Source organism: Punica granatum, chromosome 2 (assembly GCF_007655135.1).
Source record: "Punica granatum isolate Tunisia-2019 chromosome 2, ASM765513v2, whole genome shotgun sequence".
In the NCBI taxonomy this organism is placed as follows: domain Eukaryota; kingdom Viridiplantae; phylum Streptophyta; class Magnoliopsida; order Myrtales; family Lythraceae; genus Punica; species Punica granatum.
The window spans coordinates 29465924-29491530 of record NC_045128.1 but is presented as its reverse complement, the minus strand read 5'-3'; the positions used below and the strand labels follow the sequence as shown (position 1 = coordinate 29491530).

General features: G+C 37.5%; 3 protein-coding genes across 3 annotated transcripts; 2 read left to right on the top strand and 1 right to left on the bottom strand.

Moving 5' to 3' along the window:
* Positions 1–5260: 5260 nt before the first annotated feature.
* Positions 5261–7010, top strand: LOC116195467 (40S ribosomal protein S17-4). The gene is made up of 2 exons (XM_031524683.1): positions 5261–5416; positions 6378–7010. Exon 2 carries the CDS (start codon positions 6402–6404, stop codon positions 6816–6818), a length of 417 nt encoding a protein of 138 aa, XP_031380543.1. The 5' UTR covers positions 5261–5416; positions 6378–6401; the 3' UTR covers positions 6819–7010.
* Positions 7011–7886: 876 nt separating this feature from the next.
* On the top strand, positions 7887–13445 carry LOC116195465 (pentatricopeptide repeat-containing protein At5g04810, chloroplastic). The gene is made up of 10 exons (XM_031524681.1): positions 7887–8889; positions 9390–9517; positions 9703–9843; positions 10134–10220; positions 10500–10653; positions 10770–10829; positions 10914–11342; positions 11700–11995; positions 12144–12273; positions 12761–13445. The coding sequence occupies exons 1-10, from the start codon at positions 7924–7926 to the stop codon at positions 13289–13291; spliced, it is 2922 nt and encodes a 973-aa protein (XP_031380541.1). The 5' UTR covers positions 7887–7923; the 3' UTR covers positions 13292–13445.
* Positions 13446–13743: 298 nt separating this feature from the next.
* On the bottom strand, positions 13744–20139 carry LOC116195466. The gene is made up of 3 exons (XM_031524682.1): positions 19551–20139; positions 14590–14896; positions 13744–14008 (listed from the first exon to the last, which is right to left on the bottom strand). The coding sequence occupies exons 1-3, from the start codon at positions 19824–19826 to the stop codon at positions 13848–13850; spliced, it is 744 nt and encodes a 247-aa protein (XP_031380542.1). The 5' UTR covers positions 19827–20139; the 3' UTR covers positions 13744–13847.
* Positions 20140–25607: the final 5468 nt, after the last annotated feature.

Genomic DNA, 25607 nt, shown 5'->3' with positions numbered 1-25607 from the left:
GTGAGGTATAGTCCAGTACCATCAGCATGAGCCTTCATCCCAAGAAAGAAATGAAGAGGACCAAGGTCCTTCATTGCAAACTCTCTCTGAAATGCAGAAATGATGGAATGAAAAGGTGCACCTGAAGTCCCAGTGAGAATGATATCATCAACATAGACAAGGAGATAATCAAGATAGTTTGATCCCCGAAGAATAAACAAAGAAGTGTTAGCCTTGGAGTCAGAGAAACCAAGATGCTGAAGATAGGTGCTAAGGTGCTAAAACCGAGCTCTGAGGGCTTGCTTAATTCCATAGATAGAGTGACGAAGGTGGCATACGTGATCAGGGCGAGAGGAATCAACAAAACCTGGAGGTTGTCACATGTAAACTTCCTCAGTGAGATACCCATGAAGAAACTCATTCTTCATGTCTAGTTGTCGAATTGGCCACTGGTATAAAACAACGATTGAGAGAACCATTCGAATGGTGACCGGCTTTATCACTGGACTAAAAGTCTCTGAGTAATCAATCCCTTCCCTCTGATTAAAACCATTTGCCACCAGTCGAGCCTTGTAACGATCGATGGATCCATCGGCTTTTTGTTTGATGCGATAGACCCACTTAAAGCTAATAACATTCTGGGCAGAAAGATGGTGGAACAAGATTCCAAGTATGATTCTAGAGTAACGCCTGACACTTTTCCTACATCACTGTTTACCAAGTATGATGTTTGCGGGCTTGAGCAAATATCTACGGTTCCTGCAGATTAGTAGAGACAGAGAAAGCCGAAGGATGTCGGGCTATAGTAAACCGAGGAGAAGAGAGTGTCCCATCCTTAGATCGTATCATCATCCTATGAGTGTTTTGGGGAGTAGGTGCAGCATTAGAAGCCAGAGCATCCTCACTCGACACTATTGTACTTGTAAATTGATCATGACCTCAGGAGCCATGGTAGATGAATCAATGGTAATAGAGGAATATAATGGTGAGAAAATGGATGAAGGAATAAGAATGTGAATGGAATTTGTATTGGAGAGAGGATGAAAAGGCATATGAGTAGCATATACGAGGCCTGAAGAAGACCGAACAGTTTCCACCGGGATAGGCGCACCTGTCTTGAAAGGAAATGAATGCTCGTCAAAGACAACCTATGTAAATAAAAAAAAAATGCACCTAGTGGTAGGATCAAGACATCGATACCCCTGATAGTGATAGAGATACCCAAGAAAGACACGGGGTCGAAATCGAGGTTTTAATTTATGATGAGTATAAGGATGTAAATAAGGATAACAGAGGCAGCCAAAGACCTATAAGCTAGAGTAATCAGGACTATGACCATGAATAACCTCAAAGGGTGTTTTGAAATTAAGGGATTTGGTTGGTAACATGTTGATGAGGTATACAACTGTTTCAGACCTTGATCACGTGCAAGCCATGAGTTCTGAGCTTCCATGACTAACGTGCAAAAAAGGGAAAGAATGGGAGAGAATCTCGATTTTCCTCTATGATGCTTAAATGAGAATATGCTCGGAAAAGTAATCAATTGAACTTAGGGCTTTAGGCATACCTGAAGGTATTTATAGAAAGCCGCATGAGATATCTATCAGAATATCGTAATCCTCTTGAGATATTTAATTGCATATAATAGATAGTGAAATATTCCATAAAGATATCATGTAAATATTTAAGGGAATAATATATCAAAGATATTAAATATATATGAGAGATAATAATGGAGAGGATATTTCCTCTAGGGATTGTTACCGATTTGGGGTATCGATATGAGCCTAGGACGTTAGACAGTATCTGGCTAATCAGATCAATTTTTCGATCCCTAACATATTCCCTCCGCTCTCGTGAGCTCGTGAGGTCACAGGAGTGGATCAAAGTCGTGTACCTATTATTATCGCGTTGTAAGCAATAGCCTTGCTATGAGTTTTTCTTCGCGGTTTGAGCGAAGGCCAATTATGTGAGGTCTTCAAATACCGAGTTAATAAGCGATGGCCTCTTGGTAGGAGTTCTTCATATCATTTACTTTGTCCCGCAAGAGAAAACTCCTCCCTTATTGGGCGTTGTTGCTTCTGTTGAGGAAGTCTTCGTTCTTCATTATCGTACGTTATTCTTAGCCTCTGTTTACTAGCCATACTTTCGCGTTGGAAAGCAAAGCTGTGTATCGCTTTAAGCGATGGCTCCTTTAGATGAGGAGTCTCAAAGATTACTAGCCATTCACTTTTAAGAAGCAAAGGTGGACATCGCTTTAACCGATGGCTCCTTTAATGAGGAGTCTTGGAGACTGCTAGCCCTTGATGGGCATCCCTTTGCTTTGAGAAGCGAAGGTGGGCATCGCTTTAAGCTATGGCTCCTTTAATGAGGAGTCTTATAAGTTATTAGCCATTAATGGGCATCCCTTCGCTTTGAGAAGCAAAGGTGGGCATCGTTTTAAGCAATGGATCATTTAGATGAGGAAATCCTAAATAGAAAGGAAAGTGCTTAGACTAAAAAGCATGAAAGATAACAGTCCGTCTAATGAATCACTCCTTGCACCGTGTCACCTTGTTTGGTGTCGCTTTCCTAGTTCTGTGAATGATCACTACCTTGAATGAACACTTTCAGGTGACCGGCTTGTAAAGTCCCTCAATGTCATGCTTGAGAGTTCTATAGTGTTCAGTATGATGGCCCCGAGCCTTATGGTACCTCCAATATAAGTTTGGATCTTTAACCATATCTTTACATTTCCTAGCCGATAGGGGCGTCGCTAGGTCGAACATCTCGATCTCATGGAGGGTAACTGCTTTTGGGGCATTGACAAGAGTGAACTTATTAAATTGCGAGGAGGACTTTTGCTCACTTCGGTTGTCCTCTGGATTGTTCTTCCTTTTCTCACCCACATGCTCATTCTTCCATGTAGAGAGAGACTCCTCAATAGTCATAAATTTCCACGCACGAGCAACAAGGTCAGCAAAGCTATTGGGCAGTGTAATAATTAGGCTCTTCGCGAGGTCTTCAATCGTTAGGCCTTTTTCGAAAGCTGCCACGGCCTTGCACTGTGTCAAGCCTTCTAAGGACTCTGTCATACTAGTCATGAAGGGATTCTTTTTCCCTTTGTTCCAGGAAAAACAACTGAGTGACACTCTTCTTCGCTTGGCACATGCTCGCGAACCTCTCTAATAATAACTCCTTCAATTGCTTAAAGCTCGTTATTGAGCCAGGTTGTAGAGAGTAGAACAAGTCCACTACATCCCTAGTGAGAGTTCCTGGGAACAGGAGGCATTGTGCTTGTTTTGACACTCCTTTTCCCATGAGAGAAGCTGAGTATCGGCGAACATGATTTACCCGGTCCGTCTTCCCATTGTATAGGGTAATCCGAGAAGTAATTTTTGGGATACTTTAGCGCAGAGGATCTCCCTATAGAGAGGCCACTTAGAGTCCTCTTCGAGGGGCGGGAACCCTGGTTGCTATTGCTCCATGACCTGCATCACTTTAGTTACCTGCTCTGCTAACCAGGCGCTGGATGTTCTTTGGAGAGAGCACTACAGCTAGTTAAGGGGGAATTGTGTCCAGCGAAGGCATGTCGCTAGGTAACTTTTCAGAGTCCCCTTTGCGAGGAGATTTGGGCCGACACTTAGAGGAGGCAACATCATTCTCATCTTGGTTTAGCTTTTGGTTAATAGCCGCACAGTCTTTCAAGCCAGTCGGAGTGGCTTGAGGGGCTGCATTACCACGGGCGATCACCTCCACCACTGCTCGAACATCAACTGCTAGTTGATCTACTCAGACCACGTTTGGGTCATGCTGTAGCGGTGGTAGATCTTGATGAGCTGATTATACTGGGTTGCTCCTTGCAGCCTGCCGCGAAGGGTTAGGACCCCCCCGAGTGTCTGGATGGTTTGTCGCCTCCTGCTGCAAGAGGTTTGGAGCCCCCCGAGACTTGTTGTTTTCGGCTTGAGAGTTTGCGGCGCTCCTAGTTCTAATTATTATTTCTTCTCAATTTGATGGAACACAACCGATGTAATGACTTCTTGTGTCGTTTCCTACAGATGGAGCCAATGTTGGGGTCGCGATTTTTGAACCTTGATCACGTGCAAGTCATGAGCTTCGAGTTTTCACGATAGACCTGCAAAAAAGGGAAGAACGGGAGGGAATTCTGATTTCCCTCTTCGATACTTAAATGAAAATGTGCTTGGAAAAGTAATCAATTGAACTTAGGGATTTAGGCTTACCTGGAGATATTTATGGAGAGCTGCATAAGATATCTATCGGGATATCGTAATCCTCTTGAGATATTTAATTGCATATAATAGATAGTAAAATTTTCCATGGAGATATCAAGTCAATATTTAAGGGAATAATATATCAAAGGTATTAAAGATATATGAGAGATAATAATAATAATAATAATAATAGAGAGAATATTTCTTCTAGCAATTATTACTGATTTGGAGTATCGATGTGGGCTCAGGTTATTGGACCGTGTCCGGCTTATTGGATCAATTTTTCGATCTCTATTAAATATAATTGCCCACTAACTCACCTGTATGCCCACCTCACAATCCTTATTTTTTCATTCATCTCACCCTACACTTTTACTAACGGTACTTTTGTTCCAAATTCTGTTTTTAGTTAGTTATATTATCGGTTTTATTTTTCTTTTATTTTGACTAAAAGAAATCACTTACTAAAGATAAATGGAACCACACAAAATTTTCTCCAGTGGCTCGGCCCATTGATAGGAAGTAGAAGGATTGGGTTCGTTAAGCAGGCCCAAGATTATGAAAATGATCAATTTTAATTTGCCCCCTTTACTTTGACAGACGTCTCAGAACGCCCCAATGCCGTCTTTATTTATTTTTCTTATTGATGAAACAATGAAGTCTCTAAATGCTGTCTAAATTGAGCACTGTTTCTTTCATTGGTGCATTTTAGTCATATATTGCTTATTATACTTTGGAAACCCGAGTAAGGATGCCATGGGCTTCCTCTTATTATTTTAAATGAACTTTCTGTCTTAACATATATAAACAGAAAAATAATCTATAAAATTCACTTTCATTATTAAAATTATAAATTAAGAAAAAAATAAATTAATTGTAAATATTTACTATTGCAAATAGTGACCCCTTACTCAGACTTGGGAAGTCATATGAATGGCATATAATACGACCATATTCCCCCCGGAAAACTCACCTTATCAATGGCCCGGGCAACTCAATACCGTTTCGCGAACTTCACGATCCATTTGACGAGATTATAAAAATATAGGGTGCATCTGAGATTAACCCCAAACTGCAAGGGGCAAAATGAAATTAGCCCAAAAAACAAATATGTTGAAGTACAAACCTCGCAAAACCCTTGAATCCCTCCCGCAGTCTTGAGTTCAACCTCACCATCGTCGCCGTCGTCTCCTCGGCCTCGTCCTCCATCTCAGATCCTCTGCAAGGTACATCCGAACCCTAACCCTACGTTGCGTTTAGTTTCCCGATAGATTGGGAAGAATCTCTGGAAAGTTCTCGCCTTTTTAGTTCTCGATGTGGTGCCCTTTTGCGCCAATCAAGACAAGCAGTGTTGCCTGCGAAATTCTAGGGTTTTTGATGGTTCGTTTGTTGCTTGTTACATTTTGCAACGAATGGAAATTGAGCTTAGAAGAGGCCCTTTTTTATCTGCCTAACACATTCGGAAATTGTGGCATGTTTCTGGTTTCGTCTGCGAATCAAAGTGTGAGCTTTAGGTGACTGTGGAACTGGTTCTATACCAGTTACCTTTTGAAGTCTTCGCCTTGTCGGGTTGAGTTTTACAGCGAACCAAAATCTAAAGCTGGGTTAGTGTACGATGAGTGTGAAGCTTCGTGTTCTTTGATACTCGAAATAGATTGACCTAATCAAGCTTGGGAGGAGCTTTCAGTTTGAAGTTTTGGCCGGTTTTTTCTAATTCAGAAGCTAGGTTTCACTGAACTGAACATTCGGGTATAGTTTAGTTTCACCAGTGACTTCCTTTCCATGTTGTACGTTCCGTAAAATCTCAAGGCAGTTACGTGTATGTAGCCGCTGGGGCTTATTGTTTCTGTTGATATTGAATCACTGGCTTTTTGTATTGTGAAGTTGTTGGTCTTATTTCAGGCCTAGGGACATAACACAATATCTGTTAGTGTTACTACATCTTTGTTTGATGTTTGTGCAAGATGAAGTAGTTTTCATCAACTGTAAGGCATTGCGGAAGTTCATTTCTAAAAATTGGATTGATATCATAATGTTGCCATAAAATGTTCCTCATGTTATTCCCGCATTTCTCCCCCAACAGTAAAGAAATCCTCTCTCTGTTCATCCTCTCTTTAAGTGTGAATTTTACAATGAGACGGGTAGGTATACCTTGTCTTCCTAATCCCTGGACTGTCGATGTTGCAGGACTGAACAACTTGGCATCTGAAAATGGGTCGTGTTCGCACCAAAACTGTGAAGAAGTCCTCTCGCCAGGTCATTGAGAGGTACTACTCCAAGATGACCCTTGACTTTCACACCAACAAGAAGATCCTTGAGGAGGTAGCCATCATTCCCTCGAAGCGTCTCCGGAACAAGATTGCTGGCTTCTCAACCCACCTCATGAAGAGGATTCAGAAGGGCCCAGTCCGCGGGATCTCCCTGAAGCTTCAGGAGGAGGAGCGTGAGCGTAGGATGGACTTTGTCCCGGATGAATCTGCCATCAAGACAGACGAGATCAAGGTTGACAAGGAGACCCTCGAGATGCTTGCTGCCCTTGGCATGAAGGATGCTATTCCTGGGCTGCTTGAGGTCGAGCCACAGGCCGCACCAGCTCCAACTTTTGGGCGCAGGAACTTTAGGTACTGAGCCAGATGCTTTTGCTCTCACAGTGCAAGGACTTTAGCTGCTATCGAAGAACCTTTGTTTTCTTCCAGGTGCTCTTTTTTACGTCTATATCTATGGATGACATGTAGACTGATGTTTTAGATTATGGTTTATCGGAGTTTGTTTACATTGGATTCTATTGATTCAATGAATCGTCATATGTTTTCCCTTCTATCTCCTTTCGCTCTGTGGTTTTCTTCCTTCCCTTAGATTAAATGTATTGGATCTGCTGATAACAACTACTTTCCTCTGGGTCGCTATGACCTCACCAAAGCGTACAGTGGATTAGAACAGCTCCCAGAGGGTAGAGGATAATGGTCTATTAATGCAAGTGCTTTTGTGTTTACGTTGAGTTTCGATCCCTTGACCTCTTCTTTGAAAGACGTAGTTCGTTTCCAACTGGACTACCACCTTAGTGGTCCTTTATTAGATTCACTCGTATGTAATAACAAGCATATCTCATCTGATGAGAACTGAGATTGGAAGGAGCAGCAGCTTCATCATACGTGGTTGGAAGTGTTGAGTAGTAATGTTGTTAAAAATTCAGCAGACCAACCATTCGATGGGTTTAGGCGTTAAACTAGAAAGAACAAATACAATATGTAAATAGGGGGCACAACCGGGACAATCATTCAATGAAGCAGTGAAACTACCGGCATTTGCACGTTCAAGTGCGTGAACATTTCCATCCGAATCAACAAATCTCTGATGCTTGGCTTGTAGAAGGTCGCAACTACCACTTGATTCCACAATTAATCGAGCTCCTATATAACCATGCTCCTCTCTAACGGGTCTTTGCACATGTAGTATGACCCTCTGAATCATTCGAGTCTGTGCTGATACTTCCAGTATATCTGGATCTCTTCGCCATTTGGAAAATTGGATCGATCCAACATTCGTTCCGACTCGATCGTCAGTTCCGATTATCAGCCGAAACGAAGAATCTGCTTCTAATTGTTTTGGGCCTGGGCCCAGGCCCATCATCTACATTAGTGGCCCAAGCCCAGTCCACTGGGACCCATATAACTACCGATATATTCAAATTTTACTCTTCTTCACCGGCCGCTCGGTTTACCCGAATCGGATAATGGACATTTTCACTCTCTCCACTCCACATGCTTCTCCGGCCAAGACGCCGCCGTTCTCCGCCGCCCCTCTAGCTGGTAAACACCGCACCCTACAGTCTTCACACTCCGCCACCCCCAGAGCTCCCTCACACGTATCCTTCTCTCTAAGACTCGGACCCGAGCCGGAGCCGGAGCCCGACCCCTCGGCCTCCTCCTCCACCTCCTCCTGCCGCCACCTCCGGCGGCCCCATACCATAAAGAAGGCCGTCACTCCGCCCCCTCCCACCGCCGCCGCCAGGAAAGTCCCCAAGAACCCCCTGAAGAACCTGATAAGCCGCACACCTATCGCCTCACCTATCGCCTCCAATCAGCCGACAGCTTCTCACTCTCTCTCTAACAAGCTCTGGCTCTCCAGTAAACTCTCCCCTCCGCCTCCGCCTCCCCCTCCGCTGGAAATTCAAGAAATTGAAGCTCAAACGACCGCAGAATTAGACCCAGGTGAGAAATTAAGCTCAGCAGAGGATGCGCCACCGTCCATTGATTACCGTCAGCTCAGGAAGATCTTCGTCGGGAACCTGCCCACCTGGGTCAAGAAACATGAGCTCACCGAGTTTTTTCGGCAGTTTGGGCCCATAAGCAACGTCATCCTGATCAAGGGCCACAATGAGACTGAACGCAATGCGGGATTTGGGTTCGTGATTTATGGTGGCCCTGCCGCGGCCAAGTCTGCCATGAAGGCCGTGGAGTTCGACGGTATTGAATATCACGGAAGGGTTCTGACCGTGAAGTTAGATGATGGGAGGCGGCAGAAGTCGAGAGCAGAGGAGAGGGTTAGGTTCGTGGAGGGCCGCGGTGGCGAGGGGAGGGAGTACAGGTCGGAGTGGCACGGGGAGAGGGAGGGCTTGAGGAATGGATTCCGGAGTGTTCTGGAGACTGAACCTGAGAACTGGCAGGCTGTTGTTAGCGCATTTGAGAGGATAAAAAAGGTATAAACTTGCGAGGAATTAATTGCCGGGATCAGTTCTTTGTGTCGAGTGCTTCTCTGCACTGAAGCGTATAATATGTGCATTTTTCTACTACTAAATTATTATATTGATTTGATTATATTCAAAAGGAATGATATAGAGATTCTTATACAGATAGTCTTTGGCTAACTGGTTTGGTCATGGGTTTCTCTGTTCTTCCGAGGCTTATTTTGGCTATTGGCAGGGTAGTTGGAGTTCTGATTAGTGTGTTTTATCGTAAACTTTCCAGTAATAATGATCCATTCGAACAATAAGCGCTTAGTTACAATCCATTTGGATGTAGGACACCCAAAATTTTTCCCTCGGACAGTGTTTCCACTGCAATAGATGCTCAATCATTTTCGCATGAAATTGTACCTTATATGTTCCTCAGCTTGTCTCTCAAATGCTTCTGGGAATTCCGTCTCTGCAAATTTATTGTTTACCTGTATCACGTTTGCTGATCTTATCATTCTTGCTAGCCTTCCAGAAGAGAGTTTGGCTTAATGGTGAATTATTATGCAAGACGGGGAGACATGCATCGTGCACGTGAAACATTTGAAAGAATGCGAGCGAGGGGAATAGAACCGAATTCGCATGTGTACACAAAGTGAGCTTGTCAAACTTCCCTTTTTCCGTCAGATATGACTGTCGCACCGGTCTCTATTTTCTATTCGTTAGTGATTTGTGGTTTTCCAAGATCTAGTTTTTGGATAAAACCGTACTGATTGGGTTTGCTCGTGCGTATTGTAGTTCACGGTTGCTCCCACTGTAATTTAGTTTTGCCTTCTGCAGTCTTATATACGCGTATGCTGTGGGAAGAGACATGGAAGAGGCGTTATCTTGTGTAAGGAAAATGAAGGAAGAAGGTATTGAGATGAGCCTTGTGACTTACAGCATATTGGTGGGAGGATTCGCCAAAATGGGCAATGTTGAGTAAGTTAACCTTCACTTGATCAATTGCACTTACTGGAGAGAGCACATGGTGCATAATTGATTTTTAAAAATAGTCTTTTTCGGGCTAACAGCATATAATACCACCTATGTTAGCAATTTATGAAATTCCATGGTTCATGAAGCCACTAGCTATGAATGTGCCATTATATTGTCAAAATTTAGTAATATTTAATTATCCCCAAACAAAAGGAATTTCATTTCATGTTTCTCTATTAGCATCAGATTTAATGCTTGTGGGATCTCACACTTCCTGTTCTCTGGTTTTGAAGAGCTGCAGAGCACTGGTTTAAGGAGGCTAGAGAGAGACATTCAACTATGAATGCAATCATCTACGGGAATATAATATATGCAAATTGGTGAGTGTTATGTCTTTTGTTCGATGCTTGGACTCCTTAAAGTTTGAGGACAGCGATAGTATTGTTTCTCTTCCTTTCCCTTAATCTGGAGGCCCTTTTTGCACCTGAACACAATGTATTACACTTTTTAATACAAGAATTCCTATCTCACCTTTCACATTGTGTTGACTCTTTTGGGAATTTTTATTTCTATTTCCGGTTAATGGAATATGTTTACAACGACTTACTTTGCTCATAAGCTTGCTCTCTTGTTTTGTCCATCTCCAAATCGAGAAACAGCCAAACATTCAATATGGATCGAGCTGAAGAACTTGTGAAGCAGATGGAAGAAGAAGGGATAGATGCTCCTATTGATATATATCACACAATGATGGATGGTTACACAATGATTGGTGATGGAGCCAAATGTTTGATTGTTTTCGAGAGACTTAAGGTATAGACTTTTTCCATCTCTGCTACAACCTGTAAGAGCCATCATCTTTTTCCAAAAAAATAAATGGATAATTTACATACATTTATTATCTTAACATATCATGTCTTTTACTGCAGGAATGTGGTCTTACACCCTCTGTAATTAGTTATGGATGTTTGATAAATCTCTTCATTAAGGTGATGCATCCTTTTCCTTATATATATATTATGTATCCATCAGCTTATCTTTACAACCGTGGTGATTGGTAATGATGTTCTTAGACTGGGAAAGTTTCCCGAGCCTTAGAGATCAGCAGGACGATGAGATCTGAGGGCATAAAGCACAACAGAAAGACCTACTCAATGCTGATCAATGGGTTCATAAAGCTAAAGGATTGGGCGAATGCATTCGCGATCTTTGAGGATGTGATGAGGGATGGGTTGAAGCCCGATGTGGTGCTTTACAATAACATCATCCGAGCATTCTGTGGGATGGGAAACATGGAGCGTGCAATCGGGACTATCAAACAGATGCAGAAAGAGAGGCATAGGCCCACGTCTCAATCATTTATGCCCATTATACATTCTTTTGCTAAAGCAGGAGATGTGAGAAGGGCTCTGGAGATTTTTGATATGATGAGACGGAGTGGATGCATACCGACTGTGCATACATTTAATGCTCTAATTCTTGGTCTTGTGGAGAAGCGTAAGGTATGTTTTTGTTATTTTGCCCCGAAGTACCTTGAGAACGGGGAGGGGGGGGGATTGGGAACCCTTTTTTCCCCTAGCCCACCACCCTTATAGGTTGATGTCTTGACCATGTCCCTGCCAATATCAAAATTTATTTCACGAAAGATTGGCGAAAACTAATAAATCACAAAAGATATGCGATCTTTGTCCCTGTTTTAAGACATGTCCTTCCCTTTAGCCATCCACCTTAACTGTGTGTATGGCATGTCTCGGGAATCATGACTGCGTGTAGGGAATAAGATTGTTCTCATCCAATAAATTAGGAGCGGTAGGGTGATAATAGTTGCAAAAATGATTCTTGATTTTGAATGTTTGCAGATGGACAAGGCAATTGAAATACTGGACGAGATGATGCTTGCTGGAATTAATCCAGATGAGCATACGTACACAACCATCATGCATGGGTATGCGTCACTAGGTGATACAGGTAAAGCTTTCGAGTATTTTACAAGAATGAGAAATGAGGGCCTCGAACTTGATGTGTATACATACGAGGCCTTACTGAAGGCATGCTGCAAGGCTGGAAGGATGCAGAGCGCTCTTGCAGTTACTAGAGAGATGAGCTTGCAAAAGATCCCCAGGAATACTTTTGTCTACAACATCTTGATTGACGGGTATATATAAATTACTAACATTATTTTTTGTGTTTTTGTGACGAAATTAATGCTTGAATGGCTTTTCTCTTTTTTCTTTCCAAAAGACAGGATTTTAAATGGTGTTCTTTATCATTCATGACCAATTATCTTATTTTGTGTGTTGCAGATGGGCCCGAAGAGGAGATGTATGGGAAGCTGCAGATCTAATGCAGCAAATGAAAGGGGAAGGGGTTAAGCCTGACATTCATACTTACACATCTTTTATCAATGCTTGTTGCAAGGCTGGTGACATGCAGGTAATTTTTTGGTCCAATTGATAACCCACGAAGTTCTTTTCAGGGGCACTTCCCATTATCCCATCAATTGTCCTTCACCTTCATTTTCAGAGGGAAAATATAGGACCACCGAGCGAAACTTCTATATGTATTGAGATTGCTAGCAAAATGATGTAAATGGCCAAAAAGAGGGGAAAAAAAAAAAAGGATGTTTAGCGCTTCCTGATATGATGCCAATGCACCATGTAGACACGATTCAGCATGCCATTTCTTAAGCATTCAGACTTTCTTTCTGTTTCTTTTGTAGTAGGGAAACCTCGTAAGTACTTCCAGATTTTTGAGACCAAACAAATCAACTACCAAAATCTAAAGTTCTGGAACTTGCAGGATGTTCTTTTAGCATCGATGGATGCACTTGGTTATCAGTGTTTCAAGGTCTTTTTGATTATTTCCGAGGCTTAAATACATGTAGTTTGTATAATTATAAACAGAGTATCCTTTTTTGTAGAGAGCGGCGAAAACGATGGAGGAAATGGAGGCCCTGCGGGTGAAACCCAACATCAAGACATACACGACTCTGATCCACGGGTGGGCTCATGCCTCTCTCCCTGAGAAGGCCCTTGCGTGCTTCGAGGAGATGAAGCTCAAAGGCCTGAAGCCCGACAAGGCTGTGTACCACTGCCTGATGACCTCGCTACTCTCAAGAGCCACAGTCGCCGAAGAGTATGTGTACTCAGGAATCGTGTCCATCTGCAGAGAGATGGTAGAGTCAGAGCTGACAGTGGACATGGGGACCGCAGTTCACTGGTCAAAATGCCTGAGGAAGATCGAGAGGACAGGTGGAGAGCTTACGCAGGCCCTGCAGAAGACCTTCCCTCCCGATTGGAACTCATTGCACTCTATCAGCGAAGAGGGGGAAGGCCCTGATGTCGACTCAGGTGGTGATGAGTCTGATACTTGCGATCATAACAAGCACTACGCTGGTGAGACTGATGAAGAAGACGACGACGACGATCTTGGCAAGAGATTATGGAATTAGGATGGCTTTTTCCAGCTATTATATGCCTCTGATTTTTGCCGTCCGGTAATCGCGTTGTTTCATTTATCGCCAATACAACCAGACACTGGCACTGTAATTTATGAAACCCGTCCAAAAGTTAGTTGTTAAATATGATTTCCACATACTGATGAAATTCTGCATGCTCTCTTCATCCGGAAGTAGGTACTGGATGAAGGCCGGACTTCAAATCTGAAAATTTTACTGGAGTTCAAGATGAGAGATCACTTCCTGGTGGGTTAAGTGAAAAGAATTTAGATTTGGAGAGAACATTTTTCCCTTAATCCGATCAAACACATCAAAAGATGTGGCTCGTGAAATTTTCAATTTGCACATTTCTATGTGAACTTAATGGATGTTTCATGACCGAGCATATGCGTGAATACGAGTCTCGACATAATTTAGAAGATTATATGATAAAATTATTTCTCTTATTGATTATGACTGCTTTCCTGCAAGCAGTTTTATTACATTATGAACTATGATCGGGTATTTTTTTTTTTTCTCGACAGGACAGCAGCCATCATTCATCATCAAATCAGTATATCCAGTCGTCGGGCAGATGAAATGTCTGATCGGATTTGACAGCAGAAGGCTGCTTCCCTCCGGCAGCTGTCTTCTGCTCGCGGTTGTTGCTGCTGATAGTCCCGCCCTTCGCTTTGCTGTTATTGCAATTGCTCCGCATGATCACCCCACAGCCTGCAAAATTTCCCTATCAATTTTTATTAATTGATGATTGGCCAATCTGTTACATCGATTCACAGAATTCCGCCATAGCCGTCCCACACGGGTCGGCACCTTAAACTTCTGACATCACATCATTTGATTTGCAATATTACTCCCCGTTAAATAAGGGAGGTCTCATTCAACGGTGATGAGGCTTCAGGTACCGTACGTATAATGATGATATAAAAGTTCTTTATTAATTCTTGATCTCCCAGTACGGTTCTGAAATTTTTCCTTTCCATCAACAGTTGACTATTCCAGTTCTCGCCACGCCAAGGTGAGTTTCGGAGGTCACGCACCTCCTATAGATCAAAACACTCATCCATGCAAAAGCCGGTCCATAACTTGATCGAGAACCTTTTGCGCCTCAAAACAGATCAGCTTGATCTTTACCTCATTCAGGCGACACGAGGCCGGCCTGCTATCGTTCATTTTAGGCACCTATTCGGCTTGCGCAGCCAGGTCAGTTGGCTGCCTCAAGGTTGGCTAATTGAGCGCTCGAGAACTAATTAATCTTTGACTAACTGATTAACTAGATAATTAATTGGACTTACTCTTGGTCCTCTTGTGGGTAGGGAGATGAAGCTTTTGATTGATGAAAACGCCAGTGCCCCGGCAAGATCTGCAGCCGCCAGTGCCAATGGAACTCATGGTCCCGAGCTCTGCTTCCATGGAAGGTCTCCTGTTGTGTTGGGGAAGGCTTCTCGTACTGTGTTGGGGCAGGAACACACCTGTGCCTCCATAATGCTTGGGAGCACTCCCCATGTCATTATTAATGGAATAATAATTATCACGAATAAACTGCCATTGCCATGGCCAATTGTAATAATCCGCCATCACCTTCTCCAGTCCTCCAGTTTCCTGCCATTAGTAAGAAGTTACAATTAGAATGTGTTACCGCGCAGCGCAAGCATTTTGAAAAGCTTTAACATGCAAGTGATTGAAATTCGGGTTATGATATCTCCGTCTATCAGTCAATAGATTGATGACACGTACTGGACCATTCGACTTTCTTCTCTCTGTATCGAGGCCGGAGACTTCTTCTAGGAGTAACATTTGTGCAAGAAGGCGAAATGCTGGGGTGAGCAGTATTGCTCCGTAAGCGGTTTAATAATCGGTTACAAAGTTTAACTGCTCACGTTAATCACTCATATTAAAATGAAACAAATCATATGTATCATTGGCTAGTCATTAATTATACAAGAGTGTATTTACTTTTTTTTTTCATCACCGGATATTTAGAAATCCAATGAACCCCGACTAGTCTAGATTCCAGTGAGATCGGTCCACTAAAGATAAAACTTTTTCAATAATCGACTTTCTTCATCCACAAGACTCGATTCTAATAATTAAAAACTTGCTTATGGGAACAAATCTTGAACCATATGAATCAATCTAGGTTGATTTATATTTACTCTTTTGATTTTTTTAAAACTCTTTTGAGTTATATGCGATAATATATATTGCATCTTTTTCTTTACCACTACGTAATTTGTAAAAATTGGTTTTTTTTTCCTTGGGTGAACTTATTGGTCACTGTTTAAAATCCACGGTGGAAATGCGGTGGGTTCCACAGTCCTCTCTCCAAGGGGCCACAATTGCCTGCTGCCCGTACGCATTATTTCACTTGGCTTATTATGTCCGCTTGATCGGGGCGCACGGAAAATATTAGAGGATGGTGGACTCTTTTAATAAGGTCATATAAAGATATCTAGCTATGATTTACGTGTAAAGGAGGAGCAACCCTTATATGCAACGATAGTATCATGTAATAACGTCACAAGTCAATAAAAATTTGTCATTTTAGTTTTTAGTATGTAAATTAAAATAGAAAAAATCTATTGTTTATAAAAATAATTTTTTTATATGTTTTATAACATAATTCTACGTAATACCACCTCTGCACATAAAATCTTCTCAAGACCTAAAGGTGACGAGGACAAGTTCTACGGACTCCATCGGAATGGCATATTTGGGATAAGGACTACATTTCTAATTGTCATTTACGAAATTACCCTAAAAAATAAAATTGTGGAAATGACAAAATAAAATTCATTAATTGCCTTTTAGAAATTAAAGTGCATTGAAATACTATAAGGAGGGCAAATGGATGGATTTGAGATGACTATCTCCTGAGAGATTTTTAGGTGATTCTTCTTCGTTACGTGACGTGAAAAAATACCAATTAAATTATAATAAATTAAATAATAAGTGCTAATCGCTCGATTAATTATGATAAATTTACTTAATTGAAAGTAATTTTATCGATTTTTTTCACCACATCATTACGATATATGATCATTTAAAATCTTCAATCCACTTCGTTCAACTTTGACTTCTTCATATGCCTACTATAAAATATTAATGAAATACATTAAGAATCATTGGATGAAAGGACGTTGAGGTTTAAATTTTTTTTCCCAATCAATAAAGGTTCGTGAATTTAATACAATAAAAAATAAAAAATCCTAATAATTAATTTAAAAGATATGAATAGTCCCAATATAAAATTAAAATTCGCAATATTTTAATTGACAAACGATAAAATACATCATTGTACTACGCCACCTTTTCAAGTTATTAATTTTGAACATTTCCTTTCAACCGCCACTTCCATCATTATTCCCCTTCTTGAATCTCGTTCTCTCTCTCCCTCACGGTTCCCTCGTGCTCTCTCCTCTCTTCTGTCTCATGGCAACATATTCATTCCCTTCCTTTTGTTTATTATTTATAGGACTCAAAATTCTTAATTAGTAAATTCTTTCAAATTTTTAAAAGAAAGTCTATCTAATATTTGGAATAAATAATTATAAATTTTTCAAAATGAATCATAATTAAAGAATTTGCAAGTTAACGGACGTAGCCCAGATATGAGCCTAGCGATCAAATGAGCGACAAAACCAAATATAATAACTAATAAATGTCGTTCTTGAATTTTAATTGTTATACCTTAAGGGCATGTTTGGTTCGGCGGATTTGATCAGGAATGGATTACCTATTCCGCACGGAATAAGTAATCCGACGTTTGGTTCGTAGGATTTGAGAAGAACCTATTCCAGATGGGCCTAAAATCCGGCTTTCATCCGGATTGAGGCAGCCTCACGTGAAGATCCGGCTTGGGCAAGGGGCATCCGAAATAGATCATGAAAAGACTAAAATGCCCTCATCATTTTAAGTTAATTTCAATTCATGCTATCGTTCTAATCCATCACAGCTCTGATAATTATGCTTATTAAATTAATTAAAATAATTAATTTTATTAATAAGCATAATTTTCAGTAATTTAATTTATTAAATTTTATTTAATAATCATCAATATTTTTATTAATTTAATAAAAATTATTTCAATTCTTTCTATATTTATGCTTATTAAATTAATACATAATTATTTTTTTAAAAATTATTTCATAATTGAAATATTTTTTATTAATTAAAATAATTATTTTTTAGTAACTCAATTAAAATAATTAATTTTCAAATATTATTTAATTTTTAAAATATTATTTATTTATTAAAATAATTAATTTATAAATATTATGTAATTTTAAATTATTTAAAATGTTTATTTTTTTGTTAATTATACAAATAGATAATTATGCTTATTAAATTATTAAAATAATTACTTTTATTAGATAAAACTATTTTTAGTATGTCAATTAAAATAATTAAATTTCAAATATTATTTAATTTTTTAAATATATTTTTATTAATTAAAATAATTAATTTTTTAAAATTATTTACTTTAAAAATATTAAAAATATTTATTTTTTATTAATTATTAAAATTATCATTAAGGTTATCTATTTATCTTATAAAACCCATTAAATTTAGCATGAAAGTCATTTATGTCTTTTTACCATATTCCCATTCTTTCCCATTCCTTATTCAACCAAACTAAATATCATAATTATAACTCCCAGTTTTGTTATTTTCTCCAACCAAATAAAAAAATTTCATCAGAATTTTTATTATATTCCCTGTCTATTCATATCCAGCGAACCAAACGTAGCCTGAAGGTTTTGGTATGGGCTATGTTAAAATCTCAAACCCATCGTAAACTCTGCAAGTTCTATAGTTCCGAATTTGAAATCCCATCCCATGACGCCACCGGCAAATCCCATTGACGACCTATTAGAGTATAGGACAAGTAAAAATCCCTTTCTTAATTACCACATATCCATCCAAAAATTAATGAGGAAATTGAAAATATATAAACCTAATTAATTAATTAATAGATAAAAATGAGAGAGATATTCAGAGATAAAGCTAATTAAAGAAAAAAAAAGAAAAGGAGAAAAATAGTGTGGTATAGTGATAGATATCCTAGTTTGAAACAAAGATATTTTGAATTCGATTCTCATCAGAAAGATTTTTTAAAATTGAGATTTTTTTTCATGTGCGTCTTTATATAATTTTTTTTCTTTTCATTTTATTAAACCCACAACTTTTGCTGTGATTAGAGGGGGAAAAAAAGAAGAAGGGAAAAACCATATTTCAAACCGAATTGGACTTTCAACAATTAAATCTCAGAGAGATCATGACGTTAGAAATTTGGAATTGGTTTTCAGGAAATAGTAGATTTATAGAATACAAGAGCATTTGATTAGTCGAGTAATTATCTTTTATGATATCATCTTTGATTTGATTTTGATTTATCAAGACATCAGAGAATATCTTCTTCCTAGTTTAGTTACTTGGTGAGCCTATAAATAGGCGGGTTGCTTAGTGTAATCTTTGAGTATTTGAAAATAATAATACCTTTCCGTGGTTCGGCTTATGATCACCATGCTTGAAATCTCTACACTCTTCTCTCTTTTCATATCTTAAAATTCTTTTTGGTATTAGTCCAAGTTATATGCTCAGCCACGTGTACGTGCACACAAACACCACATCAAGCCTAATATGTCCAAAAACAGTCAAAAGAACGCCTCGTGTTAGTCCCCTGCACCCAAGCATGAAAGACTCGAGGTCAAATATCGAGGATCGGCGTTTAAGAGCACGTGACAATGTATAAGCAGAAATAGACCACACATTGCACGCGAAGGCGAGTGTTGATGATGTTTCATATGGAAAAAAGAAGAAGAAGGAATAACCATGGATTTATATAAAAATTGGGTATTATCTTGTCAACTTAATTTTTTAAGTGAAAATAGGTCTAAACTCGTATAACCTCAAATATAAATCCAATATCATAACAGAGCAAATCGCATAGTTCATGGAATTTTTCTGCCTTCACGAATAAGCGAAAAGGGCCTCTCCTCTACATGGAATAATTTCCTTCAGGGGGCCATATTCAAGCCCATTTTTTCGGTAGAATTTACCGGATCAAAATCGAGATCAGGCCACCGCTATAATAGAGATTAATCTCAATTCGTAGGGTGATGATTTGACGATATCGTGGGGTCCTACTAATAAATTTCTCCAGACCAAATTAAAAGAAAACCCCCACTGAAAAATTATTCCGATACAAAAATAAGCTACAATAAAAGGACAGAAAGTGTAATCGAAGGAAAACCTCAAATTTTTTGGATGATTTTGCCGTCTCTCCCTTTGGATCGTCGACCCCGACATGGTCAAACTGGTCATCAACGCTAATCTCATCAGAGGCCGTATCATAATGAGTTGATGAGTTGCTTTTGGGGCTAACAACTTCAGCATCCTCACCCGATTCAATCTCATGGAACACATCGGACGGCAACCACTGCTCTCCATCCTCTGGGTTCGGGGGGAAATCGGTCATGATCAGAAGGACCGCGGTCGAGATTATGTAGAAGGACAGCAGATCCCACATTTATTTTGCTTGTAATGGAATTACGAAGCTTTTGTTTCTCCTAACTTATCAGTATTATCACTCTCTCTCTTCCTTCTGGTAAATTTTTTTTTTTCCTCTCTTCTTATAAAGACTTGAACAGCCGTTACTGTACATTACTGTATGTGTGCATATGTAAAAATATACTGTTTGTTGGGGTTTGTATAGGTTTTTCCCATTCATTTACACTTCATTACATACTCAATATTATTTATAGCCACAACTCACTTTTACTATACTAGTTTGTTTGAGTTTTTGGTAACATCTATAAATCCCTAGCTATTAATTGTGTGTCCAGTGATTCCGGGTTGCGTGGCCTGTGGAAACTGTCTCAAGAACCGGCGGGGGAAGGATGCCACCAGGGTAGAGCCAGAATTTTCATCGAGCGGGCAAAAATATTACTTACATAAATATTTTTTTTATGGAGGTAAAGTACTAATTTTATATAGAAAAATACATATTTTTTAGATAAAATTTTAAAAAATTCAAAGTTCAGGGGGAGCAATTGCCTCCCCTAGCTATACATTGGCTTCGCCCTTGGATGCCACTCTCGGCACACGCTTTCAACAATGCGCGCGTTTCACTGATTCATAAGCCTGTCTGATAGAAAGACGTATCCGTATTACGATATAATCAAATACACATATCATGATTATCAGATGCGTGGCAGTGATATCCAATTGAGTGTTTAATTTACAAGCGAGACCATGGACGCGCAGGAATTAAAGAATGGGGAAATTAATAATGGTTACCGGAAGTACTATTGATAATAATCAAATTCACATAGCCTCGATCGACGAGTACCACTAAACTGAAACGCATTTTCTCACATAAGCGAAACATTACATGCATATATATAAAAGGGTAAGCCCAGAATAAAGTAAATGAGTTTAACGAGTTCGCGTGTTTTATGCAATACTAAAACCCTGTTTGGATTGAAGAAAATTTGATTTTAACTTTAACTTTAACTTTAACTCAACACACTACACAACAAAAACACACGTTTCCCAAGTCAAATTTATAATCACATCTCATTTGTCCTTTTCCACAATCAAAATCAAAATCAAAATCAAAGTAACTTTAATTCTGAATCCAAACGGCCCCTAAACACTAGAGTGTACGTTGGTATCCTGAAAAGGACTAGTGTGTATGTTTCACTAGATTTGGCATGAATTCATTCGCCAGATTAGTGTCTAATGATATATATATTAGTCGTAAAGTACGTACGTTGCACGGGATATAACGTAATTTATAACAGTATCAAAAAATACTCGTTCAATTTTAAAAATCCAAAATTCGTCATTTTTTAAATATTATGTAGCAAACCGTCTCTCATCAGAAAATTTAAAAATATTCCATTTTATTTGGATCATAAATTATCTTTTAAAAACTTAAAAATCAAATTTATTTAATGTTGATATAAAATTTAGAAAAACACAAAAATTTCAGAAAACTCCATTCAACAATTTGGACATCCTGAGGCAATCTAACCGGACCAATCACTGCTCTGCTTTACTCTTTACAAGTTGTGCAACTTGTGTCTTGCACGGGTAAATGTGATCTATTTTTCCTTTCCGTCAATTTCATTATATATCATATGCGCGTTTTAAATTGTTATGGATCGTAATTTATAATTAGTAAAAATACATTATATTAGATATATATTACTAATGTTGATAAAATTTCATCAGTAAACTAAATATATATATATTAATAAGAATTCTCATGCAATCATATATTATCACAACAAAAATATATGTATAATTTATTTATGTCATTTGTATAAATATATATTTATTTTAACATTAATATTGATGTGATTAGCTATTAATTTTAATTTATATAAAAATTTAAAATTATTAAATATTATTTAAATATTAAAATCTTCTAAAAAATCATGAAAAATATTCTATCATATCAATATCTTGTAAAAAACTATATTAGTGATTGCTCGTGCAACAGTATAGTACACAAAGAAGTGCATATATATATATATTCATATATTTATACCATATATAAATATATATTTATTTAAATATTTTAATGTTAATATTTATGTGATTAGATATTATTTTTTAATCTATAACAAAAAATTTAAGATTATTAAAGATTATATAGGAAATAAATATTCTTCAAAGTTTAAAAATATTTTATAATATCGATATCTAAAACTAATATAAAAGTAAGGGGTTTTCAACGGACTGTTTCTCAATTTCTCAAAATTCTTGTTTTACCCATTTCATAATTATCGATAAATTTAAATTGATGTTTGAGATTCGTCTCGAACCACTTTGATCGCAGTTAATACCAAGCTAGAATAATGGAATTTACTCCGACAATAGTTCTCAATAAATAACTAATGTTAAAGGTTTGTCTCGAACCTCTGTTATTATTCGGAGTTATTCTAGAGCAAAATACTGGAGCTTGTTTCAATGATCATTCTTAATAAATTAGTTGATATTTTATATAAATACAATATATAGTGAGTATCAAATAAAAATATCAAATATTTATATATCTTTTATAAATAAAAACAATTTCCAAATGTATCAATCAATTTTCTCTTCAGTTCTTTTCTTTTAAAACCCAATTTTATTTAAGAGGAAAATCTCCCACACATTTCTAATAAAAATTATAGATGAAATACTTAGCAATTTAAGAAAATAAATAATATTAGAAATATATTGTCATTTGAAAAATGATAAAACATATAAATTTTGTGATAAAAAAACATAAGCTACCAAAATTTCATATAATATTAAAATAAAATTAGAATATTCATTCAATTTTAAAAAATTTAAAAGTTCATGATTTATTAAATATTATATAAAAATAATTCTCATATGAAAATTAGAAAAATATTCTGTTGTATTAGATCTTATCTTTAAATTTCTTTTAAAAATTTTAAAAGTATTTTTAATTGAATATTATCATTGGAATTTAATAATACTAAAAAAACTAGCAATGTGTGTGTTTTGAGACTATTTAGTTCTACCCACCACAGCTTTGCATTATATTATATATTGGAGAAATTAGGTTGCCCAAATTGATAGACTCGTGTTAGTTAGTTTTGGTCAATAACTTCTATAAGTTCATGTATATACAACCAGAAAATAGTTGTCTATATACCAGAACTTCAAGTTCTTGCCATCCATGGGAAATGCAATTGCTTGCCCAATAACATTTGGAAGAATTCTTCTTTTTTGTTATAGGCTGATATATATCAAATTCCTTTTTCTCTGGATAAATAATAAATCTAAAAATGCTCTTCTTATTAAAGAAAAGACATACCTCTATTACATTTATAAAAGTTTGAAACTTATTATTGTGTTTCTCCACATTTCAAAATTTTCATATTACCCTTCTATGTATGTAGACTGTTTTCTTAATTCCTATTTTGTCAATTCAATATATGTGGATAGCTTCCTAGACTCCATTCACTCATTGAAGACACATTTTCCTTTTTATATAAAATAAAACATAACCCTTCATATCATCGTAAATTGAAAAAAAAATGTACCTTATAAAAATTCAATAATATATGCCTAAGTCACTAAAGTGTTTTCATACTTACGGCTACCAATTGCGCCTCATAAATCACACTTAGATTATGGTGTCTCCCCAATTAAAAAAGACATGTTGCTCATTTTATATTAGAAATAATTGAGTGATTTTTTAGTAAAAATAATGATATAGACGTGTATGAATATATATAATCACACTATCAAAAAGTGCCGATGAATCTTATATGTTCATATTCCTACTTCTACTCCTTTCACTAGGCGGTTCTTTTGGCCATATGCTTACTTACTCTCTACTCTATATTTTGTTATATAATTTGGATTAATATTCAAAGTAAATTCTAGTTCAGTATATTAATTTTGGTATTTTATATAATAGAATAGATGTTTGGGAAAAGTACAAAAACCCCTCCTTGTGATTTGAACTCTAGACAAATTGGACCATGTGATTTTTTTAAAGACAAATAACACCTTATGGTTTACTTCGTAATACATAATGGATCTCCCTGTTAATTTTTTCATCACTTTTTGTCCTCAAACTTTTTTATCATTATTACCCTCAAACTTTCAACTTTTTTGCAATTTGGTCCTAAAATTTGGAAAAAAAGGGGGAAGGGGCTTGGGCCGCCGATCAGCGACCCCAAACCCACCACCAAGGTTGCCGACATCCACAGAAGATGCCAAAACCTCAAGGGTAGGGTCGGGGTCTCCGATTGGTGCCCCTAACCCTTGAATCGACCAAATATCAAGTTCGAGATCCTGATAGATTTGGGGAAGGGGCCGCCAATCTGCAGCCCCAACCCCACCTCTATGGTCGCCGGCATCCTTTGGGGGTTCATGCGACCTCGGTGGTGGGTCAGGGTTACCAATCAACTGCCCCAGCCTCTCCCCCCACCCCCACCTTTTTTTTCAAATTTTAGGACCAAATTAAAAAAATTGAATGTTTGAGGGTGATAATGACAAAAAGAAAAGTTTGAGAACCAAAAGTGACAAAAAATTAACGGTAGGTCCATTTCGTCTGACGAAGTGAACCACAATATGTTATTTGTCCTTCGAAAAATCACAAGGTCCAATTTATCTCAAACTCAAACCATAAGGGAGATTTTGAATTTTTTCCTAGATTTTTTTGTAAGAATATTAGTATTATAATTAAGTTATAACGATATATATATATATATATATATATATATATATATATTTGGCGACTAGAATAAAGGTAACTACAGCAATCCTTTTTTCTAACTCATTTTCTCATTTAAATCCTACCACCTCTCAATAAAGAAAGCATAATTAAGAAATTAAATTTGTTTAAATAGATATCCACCCAATACTAAAAAACACAAATTTGTAATATTTTTAGTATTCAAATTTCATTAATATATATAATATATGTAATTCTTCAATACTTCATGTATTATCATTGAAAGTTTTATTTAATAAACTAATATAATGTACTTCAAAGTGTTGAATTAACTTTTGGTTTTAGTTAGGGGAATTGAATATTTCGTGCTTAACACAACATAATGGTGTTTAACAAAAGCAGTGTAATATAATAATACTAGAAATAATATAAATATATAATATATTACTTCTGCATTGTATTCACGATACCGCTACGAAAGCATCTCGCCCCTAGTGTAAATTAAGCAAAGAGCCAATGATTTTCCTCTTTTTTATTTTTTAGTTTTTGAATAAGTCACGAATATTATGGAGTTTGGCTCAATTGTAACATTAATTTCTAAACTATAAAACTCGGGACTCAGAATGTACAAAAACAATAGGGTATTGCACCAAACTTCCATTTTTTTTTTGGCTTAAGTAATGTGATTCATTAATGAAAAGTTGCGATTATATTAGGTCTGAATAACCTTCGAATATACATAGTACCCTCCCACCAAACTTCCAACTTATTTTGCTTTTTCCGATAGAAAAAATACACCTACGGTATGATACTGTCCCTTTACTGCTGTATTAAAAAAAATTTAATTTCCCCGGAACATATGTCGGGGAGAATTTCGCAGTTTGAGGTTACTGTAGAAAAAATTAAAATGATGGGGCAATATTAGAAATTCAACAAATCAGGGACAAAGTATTACAATTTCTATTGGTAACTAACATTAACGATACTAGGCCTAAGAGGCTCTTTGGTAACCGAAAGAATTAACATTTTAACAATAATCTATTGAATTTCATCGTCTCGTGTGTGCATGTTATCCTCAATCTAAGCAGTAAGCCGTATTTC